The sequence below is a fragment of the Leptopilina boulardi genome, unplaced genomic scaffold (genome assembly GCF_019393585.1).
Source record: "Leptopilina boulardi isolate dan_hultmark-lab unplaced genomic scaffold, ZJU_Lbou_2.1 LbouV2_1, whole genome shotgun sequence".
Classification (NCBI taxonomy): Eukaryota; Metazoa; Arthropoda; class Insecta; order Hymenoptera; family Figitidae; genus Leptopilina; species Leptopilina boulardi.
Window position 1 is genome coordinate 209,959 of NW_026137640.1, and position 25,988 is coordinate 235,946.

General features: G+C 23.4%; 2 protein-coding genes across 3 annotated transcripts in view; one reads left to right on the forward strand and one right to left on the reverse strand.

The window, feature by feature from the left end:
• The window catches only part of LOC127291056 (uncharacterized), a 107,499-nt gene that overhangs the window by 15,531 nt on the left and 65,980 nt on the right, over positions 1-25,988 (reverse strand). The gene's annotated exons all lie outside the window — the stretch shown is intronic.
• The window catches only part of LOC127291096 (electron transfer flavoprotein beta subunit lysine methyltransferase-like), a 34,852-nt gene that overhangs the window by 6,552 nt on the left and 2,312 nt on the right, over positions 1-25,988 (forward strand). Inside the window, exon 2 of the mRNA XM_051320030.1 lies at positions 8,952-9,468. Coding sequence (XP_051175987.1) covers positions 8,982-9,468 — 487 coding nt within the window. The 5' untranslated portion in view covers positions 8,952-8,981. The remainder of the gene's footprint in view (positions 1-8,951; positions 9,469-25,988) is intronic.

Consider the following 25,988-nt stretch of genomic DNA (forward strand, 5'->3'; position numbering starts at 1 on the left):
AATAAAATAACGAAAGAAGAGAAGAAAAAAAAAATTTCGCGTATTTTTTCCGCATTTTCGAGTAATTGACATCCTTACATTTAAAATACAATAAAAGTTGAAATGAGAGAGGGAGAGAGAGAGAGAGAGAGAGACAATGGGAAAAGCAGTGAATATCGGTAAATTGCACTCTCTTGCCGTAACATTAATTCCTGAAGCATTCGTGTGATCGATTACTTTTCTTTCTTTTTTTTTCAAAAAATTCCCTGTCAAGTGAATATTTCAATATCGGGACAATGCCAGTTCCACTGTATATATGATTGAAAAAAAAAGAAGAGGAGAAAACAGAAGAGCAAAATACAATATATATATACAAAGTGAATTCGAATATGACTATAATGGAAAACCTCTTCACTTTCAATAAATAATAAATCTTCACTTTTTTTCCCCACAAAGGAAAAAATATATAATAATAAGTATAAAGTCAAGAAGAAAATTAACGATTGAACAATAACCAATCAATTATCTCATTAATTATACTTTTTTTCTCAATTATAAATAATTTTTATATAAACTCAGCAATTATTATCTGACGATTGTGGCACATTTTTTTCTTCTATTTTCATAAAAAAAAAAAAATTATCAAATTGTGAATAACATAAAATTTACAATAATAATAATAATAATAATAATAATAATAATAATAATAATAATAATTTTCACTGAAAAAAAATTTGATTCAAATAATCATAAATTTTTATTTGAATTAAATAAACTATATTTGAAACATAAATAATTTCGAATTAGAAAATTACGAATTTGATAATTAAGAATTTTTATTAGGAATTTAATAATTGCTTTTTTCTAAAATTTCGAATTGACTTTTAGCCGATTTTTATTTCATTCAAAATTTTAATAAAAAATTCCATCGAATTTTTATATTAGAAAATTGTTACTTCAACGAATTTTCATTTTACCATGACATTTTATATCATCGAATTTGAATTTAACAGAATTATTATTATTTTTATTTGAATTAAAATTAGAAAGAATAGACGTTTAAGGGGTTAGGGGTAGTCAGAGGCACGAAAAAATGAGAATTTTCAGTATTTTTTTTTTGCTATTAAATAATTTTATTTTACAAAAGTAGTAATATGGTATTATTAAACAATGTTTTGACTTGAAGTCACGAAAATTTCAAAAAAAAAAAATTTTTATTTCCGAAGTTACAGCTGTTTGTGTTAACCCAGTTCCAAAAAAAGGTCCTTGCGGTGACAATCATAAGTCCTTGGAGATTAATCAGAAATCAATCGGATAAAAAAAATTAGTTTTATAAATAAATAATCCTGGGCCTGATCGAAGGATTTTTTTTTTTTTCAAAAATTAACAAAATGGCGGCCTCAGGAAATTTTTGTCTAGATTTTTGGGAAAAAATCAACAGTTAATTGGTCTTAAAAAATCGAAATTTTTCAAAAAAAAAAAAATCCTTCGATCAGGCCCGAGTTTATTATGTATTCTAAAAGCTGTATAAATTTCATTAAAATCGACTGAGCGGTTTTCGAGTTATAGTTGTCACCAGTTCAAAAAACATAGTTTTGAGAAAAACGCGTTTAGTTTCACACTAGATTTACGTACAAAAAAACGAATTATTAAATTACTTACACCGAGTCATCTATTCCTGGGCCATATTAATTTAGGTACTACTACATATACCCAAGTCTGAGTTCATCGATGACAATAGAACCCTAAAAGCCGATTTCTTGCAGCTGACACTAGCTGCAAGCGCTCCCGAGCGCTTTAAAAGGCCCGAGCTCTCTTTGTTATTTGTCGAATAACTTAAAAACGAATTATCGGATTAACTTGAAATTTTCAGAGATTATTTTTAAGATATTTTACTTAACGAAAATGCAAAAAAAAAAAATTTGATTTTTTGAAAATTCTGACTACCCCTAACCCCTTAAAAGAATTTTTATTTTACAGAAAAAATTTTTTTTTAATTATTTATTATTACAGAAAGAATAAAATTTAAAAAAAAAAATAATAAAGAATAATTTATTGTCGTTTGAGAGAAATAAAATTTTTTTAAAGCAAATAAAAATATATTAGGCTAATAAATTTTTATTTGTTTTACATAAAAAAAAAATTATTTATTTATCACAAATAAAATTTATTCGAAACAAATAAATATATTTATTTGAGATTCTTTTTTCTAAATGTAAAAATGTAATTTTTCATAAATAATAATAATTGTAAGAAAATAATAAAATCTAAAAGTAAATTTTAAATAATAAAATTCTATTGAAAATTATAATAAATTAATTTTATCGATTATTCGAATGAAATAAATTTTTTTGTTCAGTGTATAATAATAATTATTATTATTAGCATTATTTACATGTTATGTAATTTATCTCATGCACGATTTTCATTATACAAAGTAGAAATATATATATATTGAAATGTTTACAAAGTGTCATGTATGTTTACAAAATCCTTTTGCATGATGCACTCGTGGATACCTAATGTGTTCGATGATAAACTAATCACATTGTTAGCGACATGGTACAAACACAAACACACACACACACACATAAACCCAAAATTTACAATGGAAATTCCATTCGCCTCGCGTTGAGATTTCAAGTTTCAAACAGCTGCAGGCTACGTAAATTTTCCAAGGGGGACCTTGTCCAAAGGAACAAAATGGGGACGTTTATCTCAATTTCATACCTATTAAGTGAACATAAAATTTTCCTATCATCGCTTTTCCCTTGTTAAGTTGACATTTTCATCCCAAAGATTTTAACATCTCTTTTTATCGTACCCAAGCGCGCGCGCACACACACACACGAATATTACGCGCAATCAACGTGAATTATTCTTGAAAAACTTTTCCACTTTTCCACGTGATAATAATATAACTTTTTTTTTTTTTCATTTTAATTAGAACATAGACAAATTTACTACTCTTACAAAAGAATTTTTTTAATTTTATACATACCATATGAAGAATAATTAATTAAATTATAAAAATTTATTATTCACTTATTAGATTTAAAAATTAATTTAAAAAATTTATTATAATTGTTAATGAAAATACTTTGGCCTGTTATTATCAAATAAATATTTATTTTTATCAAATAATTATTATTTGAGATGTTATTTAATTCAAATACAAAAATTATTGGTTCAAATACAATTTATTTAATTCAAATAAAAATTATTTCGTTCAAGTAAATATTTATTTGATAATTGTCAATTAATCAAGTATTTTAATTAAATTTTTTTTTTCAATATATTATTTAATAATAATTTCAATTATAACTCTAAGGAAATTCAATTATTTTTAACTATTTTAATAATATTCTTTGAAAATTCAACTATCTGAAACCATTTTTCAATTAAAAATGATTTTCAAATTATTGTATTTTGTCCGCATTTTCTAATAAATTTTTAGTGAAATCATCTAAAATTTTAATTACAAAACACTTAAAGTGTTTAAAAACACTTAATTTCAAAAATTTCAATTTTAACTCTCTGAAAATTCAATTAAATTTAAAAAATGTTTTCCAAAAATTGTTTGATAAATTATTTTTAGTTCTGTAAAATTTAATAATTGTTTGAAAATTAACAATATCTTTTGAAATTTAATTATTTCTAAAAATTTCAATTCAAAATAAACTAAAATTCAATTATTACCCGAAATTTTAATTCAAAATCAATTAAAAATCCAATAATTATCAAAAATTTTCAATTTAAAATTTAATTATTTACCAAGTTTTCAAATTAAAATGAAATAAAATTCAATTATTTTCTAAAATTTCCATTCAAAATTAATTAGCCAAATTTTCAATCAAAAATGAACTTCAATTAAATTATTATCCAAAATTTCAATTAAAATTCAATTATTTCCCAAAATTTTCATTTCAAAATGAATTGAAATTCAATTATTTTCTAAATTTAAAATCAAATAAAATTTAATTATTCTCAAAAATTTGAATTCAAAATTAATTGAATTTTCAATAATTTGAATTTAAAAGCATCTAAAATTTAATTCTTTTTAAAATTTTCTATCGAAATTTTTTTTTTTTGAATTTTAATAATTTCAATTATAACTCTAAGGAAATTCAATTATTTTTAACTATTTTAATAATATTCTTTGAAAATATTTTTCTGTTTCATGTAATAATTATAACGTGTGAATTTTAATGAAATAAATCAATTGCGGTCGATATGTCGGTTGTATGGGAATAAAGTGCCCGGCTTGTTAGATGATACTGCTTTTATGAAAATACAATGGCCTCTTGAATGCATTTCAGAATATAGGAAATATATATATATATATATATATATATATATATATATATATATTCGGGGAAAATCATCTAGAAGCGCCGGCGGTCATTACGTAAATTATACTATAACTCTCTATATAAAAGCGATAGAGGGAAAAATTCGCGAACGAGAACAAAATGGAGTGAAAAGAGATAAATATTAAACGTCTCCGATGCATCATATTTTTTTGCTTCAGAAAAGTCTTTAAAAACATACAATCATTTTTATACTTTATGAAAGCAATATGGTGCCTGGCAAAAATATCATTCAATTTTTTTTTTTTCTAACTATTTCATCTATATTATAGTTCCTCGAATGTTTGCCAAAAATATCATATTTCCATTTTTTTTCTCACTATTACACTGAAAAAAAAAAATTATTTGATTCAAATACTCAATTACTTGAGTATTATCAAATAAATATTTATTTGAACCAAATAATTTTTATTTGAATTAAATAAATTGTATTTGAACCAATAATTTCTGTACTTGAAACAAATACCATTTAATTGACTCAAATAATAATTATTTGATACAAATAAATATTTATTTGATAATAGTCAAGTAATCGAGTATTTAAATCAAATAAATTTTTTTTTCACTGTACACTAATATTAAAATTACTTGCCATTAAAAAGTATATTTCAAAATTTTTCATTACAAAAATAAAAAAAAAACTTTAAATGTAAAAAGAAAAAAGTTTCACGCTATAAATTATTTTATGCTGATGCATTTTATATTGAACGATATTAAATGGTAATATTTATTTTTTTACTATAGCTGGAACATCAAAATAAATCAATATATATATATATTTATTTATTTATTAATAATAAGAATAACGAAATAATAAATAAATATTTTTTATTTAAACGATTTTTGTGCCATTTTTTTTAAATATCTTTTTTTTTAATATTACTGTAATCAAAGAATTGTTCTTCCATTTGAATTTCAATTGAACTTTGCGAGGTGAAAAAAAAATCGTTTGAATTAAAAAAAAAAAATTCCTTTCATTGAAATCAATTGTTGATTTGGAGAATTGTTTTTTAATTTGAAAAAATATTTCTTCATTGATAAAAAAAATTAATCATTTAAATTTATTGTTTTTTAATTTAAAATAATTTTTTCCATTTGAAATTTGGTTACATAAAAATTATTATTATTCATCTTCCATTTGCGGGAGAAAATTAAAAATAAATAATTTTTTATATAATTAAATAATAATATAATAAACAAATAAATATATATAATCTCTGTCATTAAAAATTAAAGAAGTGTATTCAATTAATTGGTATATCGACTTATTTTGAATTTCATTATATATTGCGCCTCTGGTGCACGCGAATAATTTTCTAATGTATATATATATATATATATTGAAAATGACTCAGCAACGAGAAAATGATTCTGCAACATTTTTTTTTTTCAAGTACATTACCGGATGCTGATATGTATAAAAGTTGGAAAGTTTCAACTTTGTTATTATTTCAGATAATCAAAAGTTTTTATTTAAGAGTTACAAAAAATATGCTAAGTTAATATTTGAAATATTTGATTTTCGATTATTTTTTCCATTTTAGAAATTTTTATTTAATAATTATCATTGTTAACGTCAAAAACAAGATTATGGAGTTCTCATAAAAATTAAATTAAGCGATATTTAAAAAGAAAATTCCCAAATGGATTCGAATAAGAACTTATAATTTCTTAATTGTTATTTCATTTGTTATATCGCTTACAAAAATAATTTTTTTTCCAACACACATTTGATTTGCGTAATCAACTGAAAAGTTAAAATAAATCAACTAAAAAAAAAAAAAAACTAGCAAAAGCACGAAAATAAATAACTGGAGATAAAGTAGAAATTAAAAAAAAAAAAAAGAGAAAAATGATAAACTGTTGAGTTATACATGTAACAATAAATACGGGAGCATTTTTCAAGCTATGTAAACAATTTCCCCAGTATAAAATATCGATAATGTGCCCCCCTCTCCAAACACACACATATACAGTTCGTGAATAAATGTGTTACCTCACTTTTTTCCCACGATTTTTTTTTGCCATCAACGAGAATTTTATTTATCTACACACACGAAGCTCAAATGTACGGATGCATGCAATTATTTTTCGGATAATAATGTATGTTACGTGTAAAATTATTATTTTTATTCATTTTTTTTTTTTTGCTCGAAGATTTTTTTATTCATATTCAGAGCAAAGAATATATTTCTACGAATGAATATATATAAATACGAGAATATTGTTATATAAAAATATATTATAGGGATTTGTATACATTTTTTTAATGTGTTTCTTTGTCTCACAGAATTTCATATATTACTTTTCTTGAATTAATTACAATAGGGATTAATTTTTTGCTAGCGGATTTTCTTTTATTTTCAAACGAAAAAAAATATATATGCTACACTGAAAAAAAAATTTATTTGATTCAAATACCGGTGTATTTGGTTATTATCAAATAAATATTTACTTGAATCAAATATTTCTTATTTGAATCAAATAAATGGTATTTGCTTCAAATACTGAAATATTTGATTCAAATACTATATATTTGATTCAAATAAGAAATATTTGATTCAAGTAAATATTTATTTGATAATAACCAAATACACCGGTATTTGAATCAAATAAATTTTTTTTTCAGTGTATTTTTATTTTTCCTACTGTATATAGGTATATATAGCTTTTATAGATATTAATATATTTAAAAATTTTAAATTTTCTTTTTTTAATTAAAATTGAAAAATTAAATTAAATTTTTAATTGAATTTATTCTTATTGTTATTATTATTATTATTTTCTTTAGAACAATGGAAATATAATCTTTTACATTTTCTGTGCCCATATTTTTCGCTTTCATTTTTATTTTCAGTTAGTTTATTTTATTTATTTTTTATAAACCATTTACTGTTATTTTACTGTTCTTCTTTGTTTCGTATTTTATATTATTTTACATTTTTTTTACTCGTGTTTTTTTTTTGTTTTAACCGCTTGTTTCCATATTTTAATTTTTATCTTCGCTCTTAGGTTTTTTTTTAGTTTTATTTCAATTTTCATCTACTTTCATAAAATTGAAGAGGGGTTTTTTTTTCTTTAGATATATCCTATTGTGTTTGGCTTTAAATAGAAAAAAAATCAAGGAACACTTGTTTCCTGTCTACTGGCATTACAACTTCTTAACCCCTCGACATTATTCTTGCACTCTTTTTCACGGCTTCATTCTTCTTTGTTAATCTCTTATTATCTGCCAGAGAACGCCTTTTTTTTTTTACTTTTTCTAATTTCTTAAGTAATACTATATTACAGTGAGTGTACTTTATGTTATTCTCCTTCCTTGAGCAAATAAATTTTCTTCTAAAATTACTTCTCACTTTTTAAGTGTAAATATATTTATAAATTTATTTCGGTTTACAACAAAATATAAATATTAGACAATTATTATAATTTAAAAAATTAATATTATTCAATTAAATTATTTAAAAATAATAAAAAATGAAAATATAAAAATTACCGACACAGAAATCTACATTACCGATTGATGGTAAAAAATCCCTAGAATATACCTGGAAAAAATTAGCATCGGTCGGTAAAGTAGATTTCTATGTCGGTAATTCCTTATATTTTTATTTTTCAAAAATTTTACCATCAGTCGGTAAGGTAGATTTCTATATCGGTAATTTTTTATATTTTCATTTTTCCAAAATTTTTACCATCGGTCGGTAAGGTAAATTTCTGTGTCGGTAATTTTTTATATTTTTATTTTCGGAAAACTGTTTTACTATTAGTCGGTAAGGTAGATTTCGATGTCGGTAATTCCTTATATTTTTATTTTTTCAAAATTTTTACTATCAATCGAATATTAATTTGTTAATTAATATTAGTTTGTTAAAAAATAATTTAATTAATTTGTTAACTTATTAAAAATTGTTAAGTCTACAAATTTATTATTGTATAAAGGGGATAAACGAACTTTAGAAAAAAATGCATTAATTTTTGTTTCAATTTATAAAACCGTTTTTTTCCGTTTGCTTTCATATATACATATATTGTATATATACACACAGTATACATGCATTTTTTTTCATATAAGCTTTTAAAAATATGCTTTAGACTTTTTTCTTTTCTATCAAAAAGTGAAAAACTGCAGAAAAATCTAATTTTACATAAATATTACACGCACTTTATGTATTACCAAGTAAATGGTATGCATATTCTTTTGATGAATATTCAAAACACGAGGAAAAATTTACAATCTCGGGGAAATAGCGTATTTTAGATAGAGGTATAAAATGTTTTATGTAAAGTATCAAAAGATGTTAGATACACATTGGTCCTAGTTGGAATTTTTTTAAAAATTTATTTTCACATCAATAATTATTAATTTATTATTTATTTTATTATTATATTTTCAATTAATTTGTTTAAAAATTAACAAAATAATAATACACCCAGAGAAATATTTTATTTACAACAAATATAATATATTTGAGTTAAATAATCGTATATTTGTCTCCGAGCCAATCCCATTTATTTGGCATAAAAAAATGTTATTTTTATTTTATGTATTATTAAAATTTGAAATTATTTTAATTAATCAAATTAAATATTAAATTGCAGAGTGAGAAGAAAAATTGAAAATTTTTCAACATGACGCATCGATATTATTATTATTATCAGAGAATTTTCAATATGCAAAGAAGATTTCTGAATGAAAATCGATTAAATGAGAAATTTATTCAAAGTGAAAAAAGAATGAAGGAACAATTGGAAATAGAAAAAGTCATTTTAAAAAACACGGAAATCACACAAGCCCATTTGACACCTGAATTAAAATTGCACCTGTTGACAACGAACTGTCCTCTATACCATGCAACAACTGAAACAACCCAATCAACAAATGCAAATAGTGCCATGGAAAAAATATTCTTTCAAGATCCATTTTGGTCCATATACTGGCCGGGAGGACAAGTTTTAACGAGATTCATTTTAGATAAGGGAATAAAACTTTTGTCCAATGACAATAACGACAAATCCAACTTGCGCGTTTTAGATCTTGGTAGCGGATGTGGAGCTTCAGCTATTGCCGCAAAACTTGTCGGAGCTCGACAAGTTCTTGCAAACGACATCGACCCAGGTAAGTGAATAATGCAAAAAAAAAAAAAAAGGGAAAATGAAAAAAAACGCAATGTTCTTTTCCTCCAATATATATTTTACGCTGGGGGAAAAAAATTCCAAGTTAGCAAAAATTCCAATTGTTTTTACCAAAGGAGAATAAATTTAACTTTTATAATAACAAAGAAAAAAAGTCTGACCGAAATTGAAATGATAATATATTTTCAAGACTTAATTACAAAACCTCAGAAATTTTATGTCTGACTAAAAATTACTTGTACTACTAATATAGTAAAAATAGCAAGGCCTTAGAAATTTTTTCTCTAACTAAAAATTACTTATTACTGCTAATAGAGAAAATTTTATTTCTTGTCTGGCCAAAAATTACTACTACTACTAATAGTAAAAAATATTTTTAAAAAATTAGAAATTTTCTGTCTGACCAAAAATTACTACTACTACTGATAATAAAAATTATAAAACATTAGAAATTTTCTATCTGACGAAAAATTACTTTTACTACTAATAGATAAAATTTCATAAAGTCAGAAATTTTTTGTCTCACCAAAAATTACTTTTACTACTAACAGTAAAAATTCTAAAACCTCAAAAATTTTCTGCCTGACCAAAAATTACTTTTATCACTGATAACAAAATTTTCCAATGGGAATTATTGTCTGACTAAAAACTACTTCTACTACTAATAATTAAAATTGAAAACCCTCAGAAATTTTCAGCCTGACTATAAATTGATTCTACTATTAATAGAGAAAATTATAAAAGTTCAAAAATTGTCTGCCTGATTAAAAATCACTTCTACTACTAAAAAAAATTACCATTTTTTTTTGACTAAAAACCGACTATTTCTACTGAAATTAAAATAATTTAAAAATTCTTTTTGTCTTTCTGAAAATGTCTTTTTCCACTGAAACGAAAATCAATCGAAGATTTTTGGCAAAAATGACTGTTATTAAAAAAAAAATAATTTTGTCTGTCTAAAACTGTCTTCTACTACTGATACCAAAAATTTTGAAAATAATTTAAACATTTTGTCTCAACAAACACGAATTTTATTACTGATATTAAAATTACTACATCTTTAAATTGCCATGTCCAACAAAAACTGACTTTTACTACTGTCATTAAGAACGTTGTTAAAAATGTTTTACACGTATAAGCTTTTTCACCGGAAATAACAACCCTTTTTTTTAATTACATTTTTCACGACCCTCTCGATGCACATATAGGTGTGAATTCAATTTTTTTACATATTTCCATTCGAATATTTGTCAAATCTATTTTTTATACATGATTTTATTCTATTTTTAGTTTTCATTTTTTATGGATTTCAATATATAATATATTTCTATCTGAAAAAAACGAAAACTAAAAATAATAAGTAAAATAAATATATATAAACAAAAGAAAATTCAACAAAAGAATTTTTTTTTAATTTTTACTTACAAATCTTAAAAAATGTTTTCTCCTTGCTATTTTGAGAAAAATTAAATTTTTTTTCATAATGCTTTGAAAATGAAAACATGTTCATGAATCATATATATAGAGAGAGAAGAAAACATTTTGAACACTTTATAAAAATATGAGTGTTTTTAAAGTTGGCGAAAATGCGATGAAATTTTAAAGAGGATATATTTGTCAGTCTCTTGTGTTGCACAAAAAATAAAAGAAAAAAAAAAACCCCCCATAACAGTTTTCGTAAAAATTTACCAAACTCAAGAGAATTGTGTTGGACATCTTTGTTTATATGTGAAGTAAATATATTTTTTTTTTCGAATAGGTTGTTAAAAAGTAATTAACAACATTTAATGAGCCATAGAAAAGAAATAACTTTTTATTGTCGACTTTCCCTTTAAAGTGTGTGTTGCCTATAGATATAGATATACGTTTTAAGGGGGTAAAATGCAATTTTAAACTTCCGCTAAACTACTGAAATGTTGAGCCACTTTCCACCGTTTGCTCAGAATAAAGAGCAAATCGCCTTGAAAAAAAAACAGTTTTAAAGAAACAATTTTTAAAACAATACTTTTATTTTCTTTCGCACAATATTCATTCTTTGAAAATATATATGAAAATTGGTTTAGAAAAATTTATTTATTTATTATTAAAAAATGTACACTGAGAAAAAAGGTTTGAGCTGACAACCAAATATTTCATTTAATATATGTGCAACTAAAATTTGTTGGTTGACACAACTAAACTTTAGTTGACATCAACCAAAGTTTGGTTGAGACTACCAAATTCTTTTTCATTTTCTTATTTAGTCGTCTGAAACAAACTTTGGTTGTTGTCAACTAAAGTTTAGTTGTGTCAACCAAAAAATTTTAGTTGCACATATATTGAATGAAATATTTGGTTGTCAGCTCAAACCTTTTTTCTCAGTGTATATAAAATTTTTTTTTTTTTGCATTTTATTTGTTTTAAAATAAAAAAATTTTTTTGGCACAAATTTTATTTGACGCAATTTTAAAACTTTAAAGAAATATTTTAGTTTTAACGCGCAAGTTACAAAAACACTTTATATTAAAAAGGTAAAAAAAAGTGTATCTCGAAGCAACAAAAAAAAAAAGAAAAATAAATGAACTAAAACTCGAAAGTCTTGAAAATTCAGAGAACAACTAGTTCTTAATTTTACCCCAAGGCATTGACTTTGAAATCTAAAAGTTTTTACTCAAAAAAAAAAAAAAAAAATATTTAAAACAAAAATTTTTCTATAACTTCATTATTAAAAATTATCGTATAAAATATTTCTCATAAAACAATATAAAAACAAACACAATGCTGAAATTATATTCAATCTTTTAATAAAAAAATAAATAAAGTCTTCAAGATATATTGGAATGTCACTGAAGAATATTGAAAAAAAATTTAATTCAGTTATTTATTATGAAAAGCCTGGTCTTTAGTTTTTTTAATTTTTTTTTTTTTAAGAATTTAATGCATTTCAAATAAAATTTTATTAAAATCAGTTTGTAATATCCTTTTCTATTATTATATTCCAGACAAGATCCTTCAATTTTCCTCTTAGGATCATATTCAAATAATTTCTTTGCTTTAAATATAATGATATTAAACAAATGAAAATGTAAAAAATTCATTTCCCTTGGAGTGCGATGCTTTTATAATAAAATTTGAATAACGTATAAATGGAATTCTTCTTTTGATCATGAATTCATAGATAAGCCACAAATATTTTATTAAGGAAAATATATATCAAAATATAATTGGCAAGAGGTCTCTTTTGAAAAAAGCAGATTTTTCGTTTGATTAGCGCAGAGAACGTAGAAAATTCAAAAAAAAAAAAAAATTTATGTTAACTCTAAAATGTGCTTTGATTCAAAAAAATATATTTCCCATTGAAGATAAAAGAACACGATTCGCTTTACTTTATATGTAAAGTTGATTTAACTGGATAATTTTTATATATGAAAAAGAGGTTTTACCAAAAAAAAATCTTTTCTTATTTTTTTTTACGTCAAATTATTGTATGATAGAAATTTTGAAAAAAGATTTTTTTTAAACCCTTTTTGCCAAAAAAGTTTTTTTTATTTTATTAAACTGTTGATAAATAAATAAAATTTTTTTTTTTTTGACTTTAGTTTCTGAATTAATTTTTCAAACTGATTATATTGAAAGAGAAGATTACACGTTTTTATTTCCAAAACTTTAGGACTATCAAAATTCTCTTTAATCTTCAAATTACTTTTTTTTGGAGTTAATTCCCTCATTCGTTATTTAAAATAAGCCTAATAAGAATTCATTCTTGATTAAAAAAAAGGAAGAAAAAAATCAGAGCTTAAAATACAATTCAAAGTACAAAATTACAGAATAAATAAATAAATAAATATTTGTGACAAATATATCTATCTTTTCTCTGGGTGTGAGTTTTGTTAACTTTTGTGAAAATATAAAATTGTGCCAAATTTCAGCTCTCTAGGTCAAAAATTCAAAAAGTTTTTTTTTATTGGAGGCTTTTTTTTAATTAATATCTTTCTATAAAGAAAAATCAGACAATCAAGTTAGTATTGTTTCCACTTTCGCACTGGATCAAGAGTATGTTGACAATAACCGAGAGTGAATTCCAACAATGGAAATCAATGTTTTATTCCCTATCACGATTCACCTTTTGTGATCTGCGGCACTTATCTCAAGCTCTTTCATTTCTTTTTTATTCTCGTCTCTCTTTCTCTGTTGGATTTATTTTTTTTATCTTTTTTTCATGTTCTTTTAGAAATGCATATATATATATAGAAAAGACTAACCAAGTATGACGTCAATTACTTTTCAGTCTCGTCCTTTTAAAAAAAGGAACAACTTCATGTTGCTCAAATGAAAGTACATACATCTTTTTTTTTCTCTCCTTCTCTTTTTTTTCCCTTGTCAGTTGGTCACATTGACCATAGTATATACACGGCGGGGAAAAATCGTTGAATTCCGGCTATTGTATCAACAAAGGTAGAAGGGGAGGGGAAAACCCGTCGCGGGTGCTTTTATCACACTTTTGCCAGATACGAGAATAAAGAATGTGGAGGCACGCGTCGACAGTCCATGACCGCTCAAACACATAAACACACACATACATTTTTTAAAAGTGGTAATGGTATATATAGTTACGCAAAATTACACGCGCGCACGATACGCACTTTAGTGACGCGAGACTCGTTTATTTCCCGTTAACAACGTCCACATATTTTTTTTTTCCTCCTCTATCTCGTCTGCATTCTAAAGTCCACGTTATCCAACCCATTATTATTTTTTTTCTACTAAATTATATACAAAAATACATGTCACTTTCTATATATATATATATATATATATATATATATATATATATATATATATTTATTTTTAATTATGCAAATTGTCAACCGAAATGTCAATTTTTGTTGCGGCAAACTATTTAAAATGAAATAAAAAAAAAGAAAAAGTAATTTTAAACACTTTTGTAAGGATCAAATTCCATATTCTGAAAAAAATATGTTATAAAAATAATTTAAATTAAAATAATTTGCTTTTGCAAAATAAAATTTCATTTGCGAGCTTTATGCGATTATTAGGATTGTTTCATCTTACCGACTGATGGTAAAACAGTTTTTTGAAAAATAAAAAATATAAAAAATTACTGACACAAATCTACCTTATCGACTAACGGTAAAACAGTTTTTTTAAAAATAAAAAATTTCCGACACAGAAATCTACCTTACCAACTGATGGTAAAACATATTTTTTAGAAAATAAAAATATTAAAAAATACCGACATACAAATCTATCTGGCCGACTGATGGTAAGGTAGATTTCTATGTCGGTAATTTTTTTATATTTTTTAATTTTTTGTCATCAGTCGGTAAGGTAGATTTCTGTGTCGGTAATTTTTCATTTTCAAAAACTGTTTTACCATCAGTCGGTAAGGTAGATTTCTATATTGGTAATTTTTATATTTTTATTTTTGAAAACTTTTACCATCAGTCGGCAAGGTAGATTTCTGTGTAGGTAATTTTTCATTTTCAAAAACTATTTTACCATCAGTCGGTAAGGTAGATTTCTATATTGGTAATTTTTATATTTTTATTTTTGAAAACTTTTACCATCAGTCGGTAAGGTAGATTTCTGTGTCGGTAATTTTTTATTTTCATTTTTCAAAAAGTGTTTTACCATCGTGTTAATGAGCCAGTTAAGAAAATTCGAAGTAATAAAAATTTTTGTCTTTTAAGTATTAGATGAAAAATAAATTTTTCAAAATCTTAACAATAAAATAATTGAAATTATCATCAAATAAATATATATGTATGGCATTAAGGATGCAGAATGTGAAGTGAACAACTTTGCTTTTCCCAGTGCAGCTGCTAGATTGAAAATTATTTTGGACAAGCATCTGTGCCTCACACGAAACTGTATAAATGCCATTATCATAAGGAAGTTTCTTTCGCTAAGTATGATGTCTTTGAATAGCTTCCTGGCGTTCCTGTTTCTCTCCCTATCTCTATCTCTCTCTATCTCTCTCTCTCTCTTTCTCCCTCGCCAAGCAAAACTCCAAAAAGGAGTTTTCAGAGTCTTGTCTATATAGACATATAAGGAAGCAGGAAATGAGCTACAAAAAACAAGGCAAGTTATATAACAGGAGTATCTTGTCTTTAAAGCTTCCAACATAAACATCAACTCAACGAAGACATCGAGAAGAGTGAAGAGAATGATGTCGTGCGAATGGAGCGAACTTCCAATGAGATGAATAACACAGTTATGCTACATGTAAATAGCTTCACTAGCAACATTGACAGAGATGAAGTTTACATATTCGAAATGGGACATTCCATATGAAAATTTCCATTGAAAAAAAAAAATTATTTTTCACTACAATTTTCTGTATGCAAAATAAGGAAACATTTATTTTTTCATTTAGAACATTTTTTAATGATTTGAATTTCCAATTCATCGAATTTTCATTTTATCCTAATTTTTTCATTGACACGAATTATTAATTTAATTGAATTCTCAAAAAAAAAAAAAACGAATTTATCTGAAACAAAAAGTTTATGGCGGAATTTTTAAAATTGACCAATCAAAAATTATCTTGAAAAATTGTGATTTGTCAATATTTTTAAATTCGCGCCGAAATCTTCTTTATAGGTTATATTTATTCGGACATTTGGAATTTCGGAAAAATTCTACTAAATGACAAAATTCGTATACAAATAAAAATTTGATGAATTGGAAATTCTGATATTCAAAAATTTCAATTATATAAAATTTTCCTAAATGAAAATTCTGCTAAATTAATATTTGATTTTATTATAATTTGTTTTTTTAAATAAAAATTTGGCTTTTATTTGAGACAAATTTAATTTGAAGGAAATAAAAATATATTTTTGTCTCAGAGTCTATTTGTTTTAAATAAAAAAAAAAAAAAAAAAAAATGTATTTAGAACAAATAAAATTTAATTTAGCGCAAATAAAAAAATCATTTCGAGTATAAAAAATAAATTTAGAAAGAAAATTTTCACATGGAATTCCCCAATGTGTAAAGAAAATGTCTCTCTCTTTCTCTCTCTCTCTCTCTCTCTCTCTCTCTCTCTTTCTCTATATATATAAGCAAGACGCTGCTGACTGGGTCAATAACGTAAACAAGGAGGCAAAGATAAATAGACCCTTCACGCTAAAATGTGTAACGCGCTCGCGATTTTCTAGCGAGGGTGCGAAAATAAAATGTGCAAACTCAATGAACCATATATAAATGCGCGTTTCTCCTACATATACTGAATTTTAACCCCTTCCCTCTATTTCACCGTGAAAGTAGCAATTTTCCGCTTATTTTTATCTCCTCTATATACACACACACATACAAAAAAAAATATATATATATAAATATATAATATACAAAAAAAAACACGTGGGTGGAAAAATTATTACATTTTTCATTCTCTGAATTTTTAACCAACTAGATGTTTGTTTTTCCATATATATATACAATTTATACATAAATTTTATCCGGAAGAGAGTCTACGAAACTTGCGAGGAATTTTTGTTTCAAGTGTCTAATAATTTGCCGTCTCTAAAGCTGATAAATATACTCTCCTAATGGCAATTCTCTGCAACATTATTTAACGGTTTTTAAGTATTTTGTGGAAAAAAAACCCCTAGCAGAGAAATTAAATTTTCTTTTTAAATAAAATTATTATTTTTTTTAAATAAAAGTGAAAAAATTCGAAAAAAAATTTTGCACTTACAGAAAAGTGAAACATTAAAATTATATACATATATATATATATCATAAACATGAGATTAATGTTTTACGATATTATTTTACTGCATAATAATTTACAAAGTAGGAAGTATAAAAAAAAACAAAATTTACGAGATTAATGAAAAAGAAATAAAAAAGAATAATAAAAATAAGATTTAATATTACCGTAAATACACTTATGGAAAATTTTATTTATTGTTAATAATATAGTGATTTACGATTATTATTTTTATTTTCCACAAAAGTTAAATTAAAAAAATTTTAATCTTAAAAAAAAAATTCTTACGAATATTATGAATATTTTACTTTCAATTAATACATAGAATTCAGATTAGAAAAATATTTAAATTCAATTTAAAAAAAAAAAAAATTCTAATTCTATTTAAAGAAAAACCCTGAATCTAAAATTGTTTATAATATATCATGAAAAAATTTTCACGAAGAATTTTCTTATATATCCAATTTTGTTTTATATATTTTATGAAATACTATAAAGGACATAAAGGACCCCTTGGATCTTATAAAAATATATCTGTATATAAGCTTTGACAATTTTCATCCAAGAATCCAGTGAAACTTCTAATAAAATAAAATTTTGAAAAAAAATATATATTTATGTTGCTCTATCATGAAAAATTTTTAGAGGAAAAACTTATAGAAAATTTTTATCCGCAATTTAATATTATAAATTTTTTTAACATAAATATAGCGTTTATATATTATCAAATTTTTTAAACATTAAATTAAAAATTTAATTTTCCATTAAAATTTCATTACAAATATTTAATTTCTGATCGTATAATTTCTACAATATATATATATGAGGAAAGTGTATATACGTATAATTAACTGAAATGATTTAATTTACAAACTTTAATTTATTTCATGATAATAATTAATTTGAAATTAAAATTTTTTAATTTTATTTAACTAGTAAATTGAAATTAATTATATTTATATAGTAATATTAATTTAATATTCCAAGGGAATAATTTAAAAAAAAATATCCAATAATTATTGGATTTTTGTATTTTGTGTAATTTTTTTTACCAAGAGCCCTTTAACATAATTGCAAGTTAATTATTTTCTCAAGTGTACAGATATATTGAAGTTAAAACACCCATCAGAAGAAAGCTTTTAAATCCTTCAAGTTGAGAGGCTCTTATTCTGATAAAAGAATAAAAGATATTGAATTATTACTTTTCAAGTGTATATTGATTCAATTTCAAAGTTCTTTTTTAATATTGAGTTTCGCGTTACCAATTCTATTTAAACTTAAACCGTAAAGCTCATTTTTATCATTTATATATATATATATATATATATATATATATATATATATATATATATATATATATATATCTGTATAACGCTTTTGGAAACTTATTTATTTCATAGCGTCATATTGCAGCTAAAATGATACGTCAAATATTTTCTCATCTCAAAAATAATAAAAATAGTTTTATTCCTAGAGCGTATTTTAACGTATAAATAAATATTTGTTTTCACATATTTGTATAGAATATATAGTAAACATAGAGAATATTTAAACGTGAGAAAAGAAAAATGAAAGAATATAAAATTTACATCAATTTTTACTGTCTCAATTTATAGCCTCGCGTACATAGTTGGAAATTATTTTTTTTTTCACTATATTCGTATATCAAAAACCTGGTAGTATAATTATAATGATTTCATTGCATATTTAATTTAATTAAATTAAAAAAAAATATTTAATTTATAATAAAATAAAAAAAAAATTGGTTTTGGCAAAAATAATAATATAAAATTTTAATTTTACTTTATGGTTTAAAGAAAATTTCTTATTTGGATCAAAGAAATTCCTTTTTGAAACCGAGACAAATTCTTTTTTAAATTGAATAAAATCCCCTTTTTCAATTAAAGAGAGAAATCCTGGAAATAGGAAAAAAAAAAAGAAGTCCTAGATAGAATATATTGGAAATCTCTAAGAAAAAAAATGTTATTTTCTAATTTTTTTAAACTTACATTTTTTATTCCCAGTTTTTTTTTTTTATTTAGTAAAATTTATTTGTATCAAATTAACATTTATTTTTTTTTTTTAGAGTCTAATAATTTTTTATTTAGCACAAATAAAATTTTACTTAGCAATAAATTAAATTTTTATTAAAACCAAATAAAAATTTATTTGAACAATGAGAATTTATTTGCAATAGATATAAATATATTTATTTTAATAAATAGAATTTATATTTGAAAAAAATTGAATTAAATAAAAAAAAATTAAATTAATAAATACATTTTTCTGGGTATATAAAAATATGGGAATTTTTGTTTTTTTTCCCCCTCCGCGCAATTTAATTGTATAAATAATATTGGTCCGTTGATTAGAAGGGGATTTGCGTTCGTTTTAAGTTTTCCTGGAAATTATTGGGAAAAGGAATAAGGTAAACGCCCATGGGGTCTTTTGAAGCTGAGTTGGGGATTTCCCTGAGATCAAATGAACCTTCACTATACACTCGGCGCAACCGACTCTTCACGCATCAGCGAGAAACTGGTTCTGAATTTCTAAGTGGATGTGCGGTTGCAAGCAGACATAAATACTTTACGTTCTGATTCGATGACGCACGCTAAGTTTCACTGGGAAGAGACTTGCAGAATTCAAACTTCGATTCTATATACCTATACATATATATATATATATGTAGTCTATGTCTGCTGAAAATCTACTCTTGCATCTCTTCCCCAAAGGAAAAGTTAATTTTCAGTTTGTCATCATATATATATATCTCTCTCTCATTCTCTCTCTATATATATTGATATCAAATATATATACATATACAAAATTTCATTTCATCGAAAAAAGCCATCCGAAATCTCATTTTCTTTTTTATTCAAGTAAAAATTTTTCTCTCCCTTTTAAAAAAAAAATTGTCAACTCATTGTTTTATTTTTTTAATTATGAAATAAATTAATTTTTATTTATCCCATTTTTAACTTTATTTTATTAATATTAGTTTAGTCATATTTTTGTAAAATTCTTTGTTCTTCTTTTTTTTTTGGTACAAAAAATTATTAAATTATTATCAAAGTTAAATTTACTCGAAAATAATTATACGTTTTTTTTAATTTTATTTTTAATTATAATTATTTTCGTTATTGTAAAAAATTTCCCTCCGTTTCAAATTATATTCATTTAATCTGTTTTATCATAATTATAAAAGGGAAATAAGTTTTACTCGTTAAATTAAATAAATGAAAACTGCCAGACATTCAAAATAATATGAAAAATATAACGATGAGACTAATTTTCATACTTTTTCCATTTTCATGTTTTATTATTTGGTTTTTTAATTAAACAAAATGTATTCTAATTGACAGAAAACAAAATTTTTGTTTAATTAAGTAATGAAGAAAATTATTATCAATTATATATAGCGAATGTTAATTAACGAATAATTATTATTATTATTATTGTTAATTAAAGCAGAAAATTAATTATTGTGAATTTATAATTGTATTAACATTAATTAATTCATTAATAATTAACAATAATAATAAATATTTATATTAGAAGAAGAAAAAAAAATAAAAAAAATTTTTGAACCACTCTTAAAAGAAAATTGAATATTGCTTTCTGGTTTGTGACATGTGAGAACAATTTGGGATTAATTGAATATTATTTCAAAGGCAAATATGGATAATGTAATTCAATGGCAAAGTGTTATTTTACACGATTGTAAAGGGAATAACCATTTTGATCTCTGTAATTGAAGTACCTACAATAATTTATCTCAAAACCTTACACTTATAAGCGAATCCAAGTTTATGACCCCTCTAAAACCTCCTATATGGCCATCGTTGCGGCTGTAAATTCTTTAGTGTTACAAATCGCATTCGAGTTACGACTAAATTGTCACGTAGTCAGTGTTATATATATATACATGTTACAAATATTTTGTTTAAATTAAACTATTAACAATTAATATTTTAATTTCTAGTGCTAAAAAAAAGAATTTTTTTAAAAATTATTACACACAATCTCTAAATTACAATTAATTAGAATTCGTTTACTAATTCAAATTAGTATAGAAATTTTCATTAATTTTTTAAACTGAAAAAAAAATTTATTTGATTTAAATACTCGATTACTTGATTATTATCAAATAAATATTTACTTGAACCAATTCATTTTTATTTGATGAACCTTTAATATACACTCACCAAGTGATAAATTCAATATTATTGAAATTTTTATTTGAATTAAATAAATTGTATTTGAACCAATAATTTCTGTATTTGAGCCACATATCATTTAATTGACTCAAATAATAATTATTTGATACAAATAAATATTTATTTGATAATAGTCAAGTAATTGAGTACTCTTTAAATCTGAATTAGTAAAAATGTTTACTAATTTAAATTAGTGACTCACTTTTTGCTTTAGAATTAGTTAAATTTTACTAATTGTTAGTAAAATTTTACTAATTGAGAAGCAAGAAGTGAGTCACTAATTTAAATTAGTAAAACATTTTTACTAATTCAGATTTAGAGAGTATATTTGAATCAAATAATTTTTTTTTCAGTGTAGTAAAATATTATTACTCTAAATAATATTTTTTTTTTACTAAAGTTTTAGTAACAAATAAAAATATACTTGCATCAAGTAAATATTTATATTAAAACAATACTTATATATTTGATTTTTAAAAAAAAACCTATTTTTCTATCTTGCCTACTTTCCTATTTTTTATTTCGCAATTTTTTTTTCCATTTATTTATTTACTTATTTTATTTTATTATTTTTTTTTTTTTTTGAACTGTCAAATTTCCTTTGTACGAATTTACTCCGACTGTCGAGTTTCAAGATAACCGAATTTGTATTTTTCTCGAATTGTTAATCTAGAAATGCATGAAAATGCAAATTGAGTGAAATGAAAAATTGAAAAAATGCAAAATCGCTAAAATAGAAACGTGAACGAATGTGTGTATCTGTGTGCAATTTTTCATTTCATTTTTAACATTTTTAAATTTGTCAATATCGTATCCAATTTTCCTGAGAGTAATCGTAATATTTTTTTTTTACATATAGAAATTTTTTTTTTTTCAATCATGTAAGGGAGGAAAAAATTTTTTTTCTTCAAATAATTTTTATATGCGATAAACAAAAAATTTTTGTACCTGCCTAAAATTTTGTTTTCAAAACTTTTTGAAAAAATATATATGCAGAGGGAGGAGATTAAGAGAGTGAGGGAGGAACTAGAGACCCGTCGATTAGACGGAGAAATGAATGTGTCAATGGTCTACCGGCGTGGAATCCCTACCATAATTAAAATCCCCCCTAGAAATCGCACATCCACTCTTACAGTCCAAATAGATGCGTGTAAGGAGAATCTATAGTGATTTCCCCACTTGGTGCCCAAGGTTGTGTCCCTTCCTTGAGATAAACTTATTTTATTTCTATCTATGAAAGTGATTTAAGGAAATACATACAGAACTAAACGTAGAAATTGTGATTTAGATAAAATCAGTATTATTGAACAATAACAATTATTTTTGAAATTAATTGATATAATGGTAAAGCAGATTCTATTTATCGAAAATTAATCTTCTCTTTTGATAATAATGTAATTTGATTTATGTTATTCTTTACTGTATAAACTTATAATGAACTTTAGCCATTATAGCGCCTACCTAGATTTAGTTAATATTTTATATTTTGTATTGTTACTTACGTAACTATTAGAATTTAGGAGTACTTTTGTACGAAAGGGCATGTCCCGTTATGTTCTAAATAAATAAATAAATAAATAAATAAATATATATATAAAAAAAATTATGGATATTTTTATTGGTTCGTATTATTAAACGATTAATAAAAACAATGTTATTGCTCCCGTTTATTTTTACTCTCTATAATGAAATGGACTTTTAATTAAACTTTAAGAACTTATAATTGCTTTCTTTATAACGGAATATAATTTTCTATCATTAAAAAATTAAAATTTCTTTTGTAAAGTTTTTTATTTCCTTTATTATTTATTTTATTGATATTTATTATTATTATTACTATTATTATTTATTAGGTATTAATTTATTATTTTTTAAGAAATAACAAATTTGCAAACTAATTTATTGCAGATTTTTTATCTAAAAAAAAAAAAATTTCAAGTTATTTGGAAATAAAATTTCGAACGTAACAGGTTGACTTTTAGTTTGTGCAATAGACATAATAGAAAGAGATGAGTTTGACCCAGTGACTGACACTTTGTGTGCTCCACTTTAGTGAATTTACTTTCACCGATTTATGACCATTTGGGTCAAGTTTAGGCAATTCAATGAAACTTGCGACTCTATAATACGTGACCGCAGTCACACATCTCTCTCTCTCATTGTCATTTCGTGGAATAATCTATTTCAAATAAAGACGCAATAATTTCTAAACTCATTAAATTCTCATCATTGAAAATTTCCTTTCAAAAATTTATGTATTTAACTAATTTTTAAATTTTGTTTTTCGAAATTTATTATAAATTTTAGTTTTCGAAATTTATTAAAAAAAATTTGTTAATTAATAAATTTTAGTTTTCGAAATTTTTTTTAAAAAAAAATTTGTTAATTAATAAATTTTGTTTTTCTAAATTTTTCATGATGAAAAATAATATTTTATATTCCCTTCAATAAAGTCGAAAAATAAATTGACCAATCAAATTTTGACGGTGTAATATTATCAATTTTCAACTCTGCGCGACTTTGATCGAAAGTTGAGAGAACTCTCTAATGTTGAAAGCTCTAATCTAATGTGTCTGCTCGTCACACAGGAAGATAGCCGAGTTTACTGTAATTTTGTAACTAGTTAGTTCAACTTTGAAAGTACACTGTCGTGCAATGCTAAAATCGCTATAATTAACGTCAAATCTTGCATTTTCAACAACTTTTCAAATTATGAGTATGTATACGTGAGCATTTGTTTCACTTGAAACGATATAATTCTATTTTCGAAACATGCATTTCTTTTTTTGAAAGCAAAATTCGTGAAATTTAATTTTTTTTTCAAATTTTTTTTTAATGCAATTTTATTCTTAACAAAAAAAAATTTCAACTCTAAATAGATTATACGAAATATAAGCGAAAAAAATAATTGTCAAAATATTAAAGGTGCAAAGAAAAAGTAACTTTTTATTAAAAAAAAAAAAAAAAAAAAATTAAAGCAAAGTTTTAATTATTAACAATGAAATATGCAAATTTTTCCGTCACCTTTATACACGTCCCTTATTATAACTCTTGGTGAATTTATTCAAAATGTAATTTCGTGAGACAATTTTCATTTATATTCACGACACATTTATTAAAAGAAAAAAAAAATTGCTTCCTAATAAAAAAAAAAGCCAACTAATTATTTTCTAAATGATAATTTTACGTTATTATACTTTTTCGTATAAATATGTATGGTCAAATATGGAACCTAAACAAGCAAACTTTTGAATAATATAGAATGGGAGTTTCATGACCAACGGCATTAGTCATAAAATTTTAAATCAACGTTGATTTAACATAGTCGTAAACTTCTTTGGCATAAAAAATTATACGATCTCTTATAGAATTTCTTTCACTTTTTGTTCTTGTTAAGAGAGAGAAAAAAAAAAAAAAAAAAAACTCTTTTCTACACTAATTTTCCCCAAATGCGAAAATCACTAACTTATTCCATTTTTCAAACAAATATTTTTCACAATTTTAATTTTTTACTCTCTAAATCTGAATTAGTAAAAATGTTTACTAATTTGAATTAGTGACTCACTTTTTGCTTTAGAATTAGTTAAATTTTACTAATTGTTAGTAAAATTTTACTAATTCAGAAGCAAAAAGTGTTAAATTTTACTAATTGTTAGTAAAATTTACTAATAATTAGTAAAATTTTACTAATTCAGAAGCAAAAAGTGAGTCACTAATTCAAATTAGTAAACATTTTTACTAATTCAGATTTAGAGAGTAATTCAAAAATTAATTAAAGAAAAATGAAGAGATTAAATTTTATTTATTACTCTCTAAATTTTATTTACATTAAAATTACTAATTTGATAGCAAAATTTTAGTTACTAATTAAAATAATAATAATAATAATCATAATCATAATAATAATAATAAAAAATATAATAAAAAAAAGAAATTAATATAAAAAGATATAATAAAATGTAAAAAAAAATGTTATCGAAGGAAATAAATATATTTTCAAAGTTAATAAAAGCATTTTTATTTGACAATCAAGTGATTCTCAAAAGGAAAACTATAAAAAGATCGTCTGATAATTAAATAATAGAAATTATATATATATACATATATAGAAAGAGAGAAAAGGAAAAAAAGTTATCCTCTTGTTGTATTTATTTGTATTAAATGTATCAGTTTAGAGAAGATGACACTATTTCAGAAAAATACGAACTCCAAGGAACTTAGCAGTGCAAGGGGGGGGGGAGGGAGGAAAAAGAACTGTCGTGTACGTTAAGAGGTTTACTTTTAGATGTTCAGAGGAAATTTATCTTTTTTAAAGATATAAAGAGTACTGTAAAGAATTTCTTTGTGCAAAAGTCTGATGCATTTTCCGATAAAATCTATTTCCTTCTTCTCTCTCTATATATATATAGCCTCTAGTTTTTCACTCTTCCTAACTTTATCAAAAAACATTCTTTTCATAATATATATATAAAATATTAAAATTGCAAAACACCACGAATTTCATATATATATATTTATTCGCGACAAAATTTATTATCTCCCAAGGCAAAGAAAATTACAATTTTTTTTAC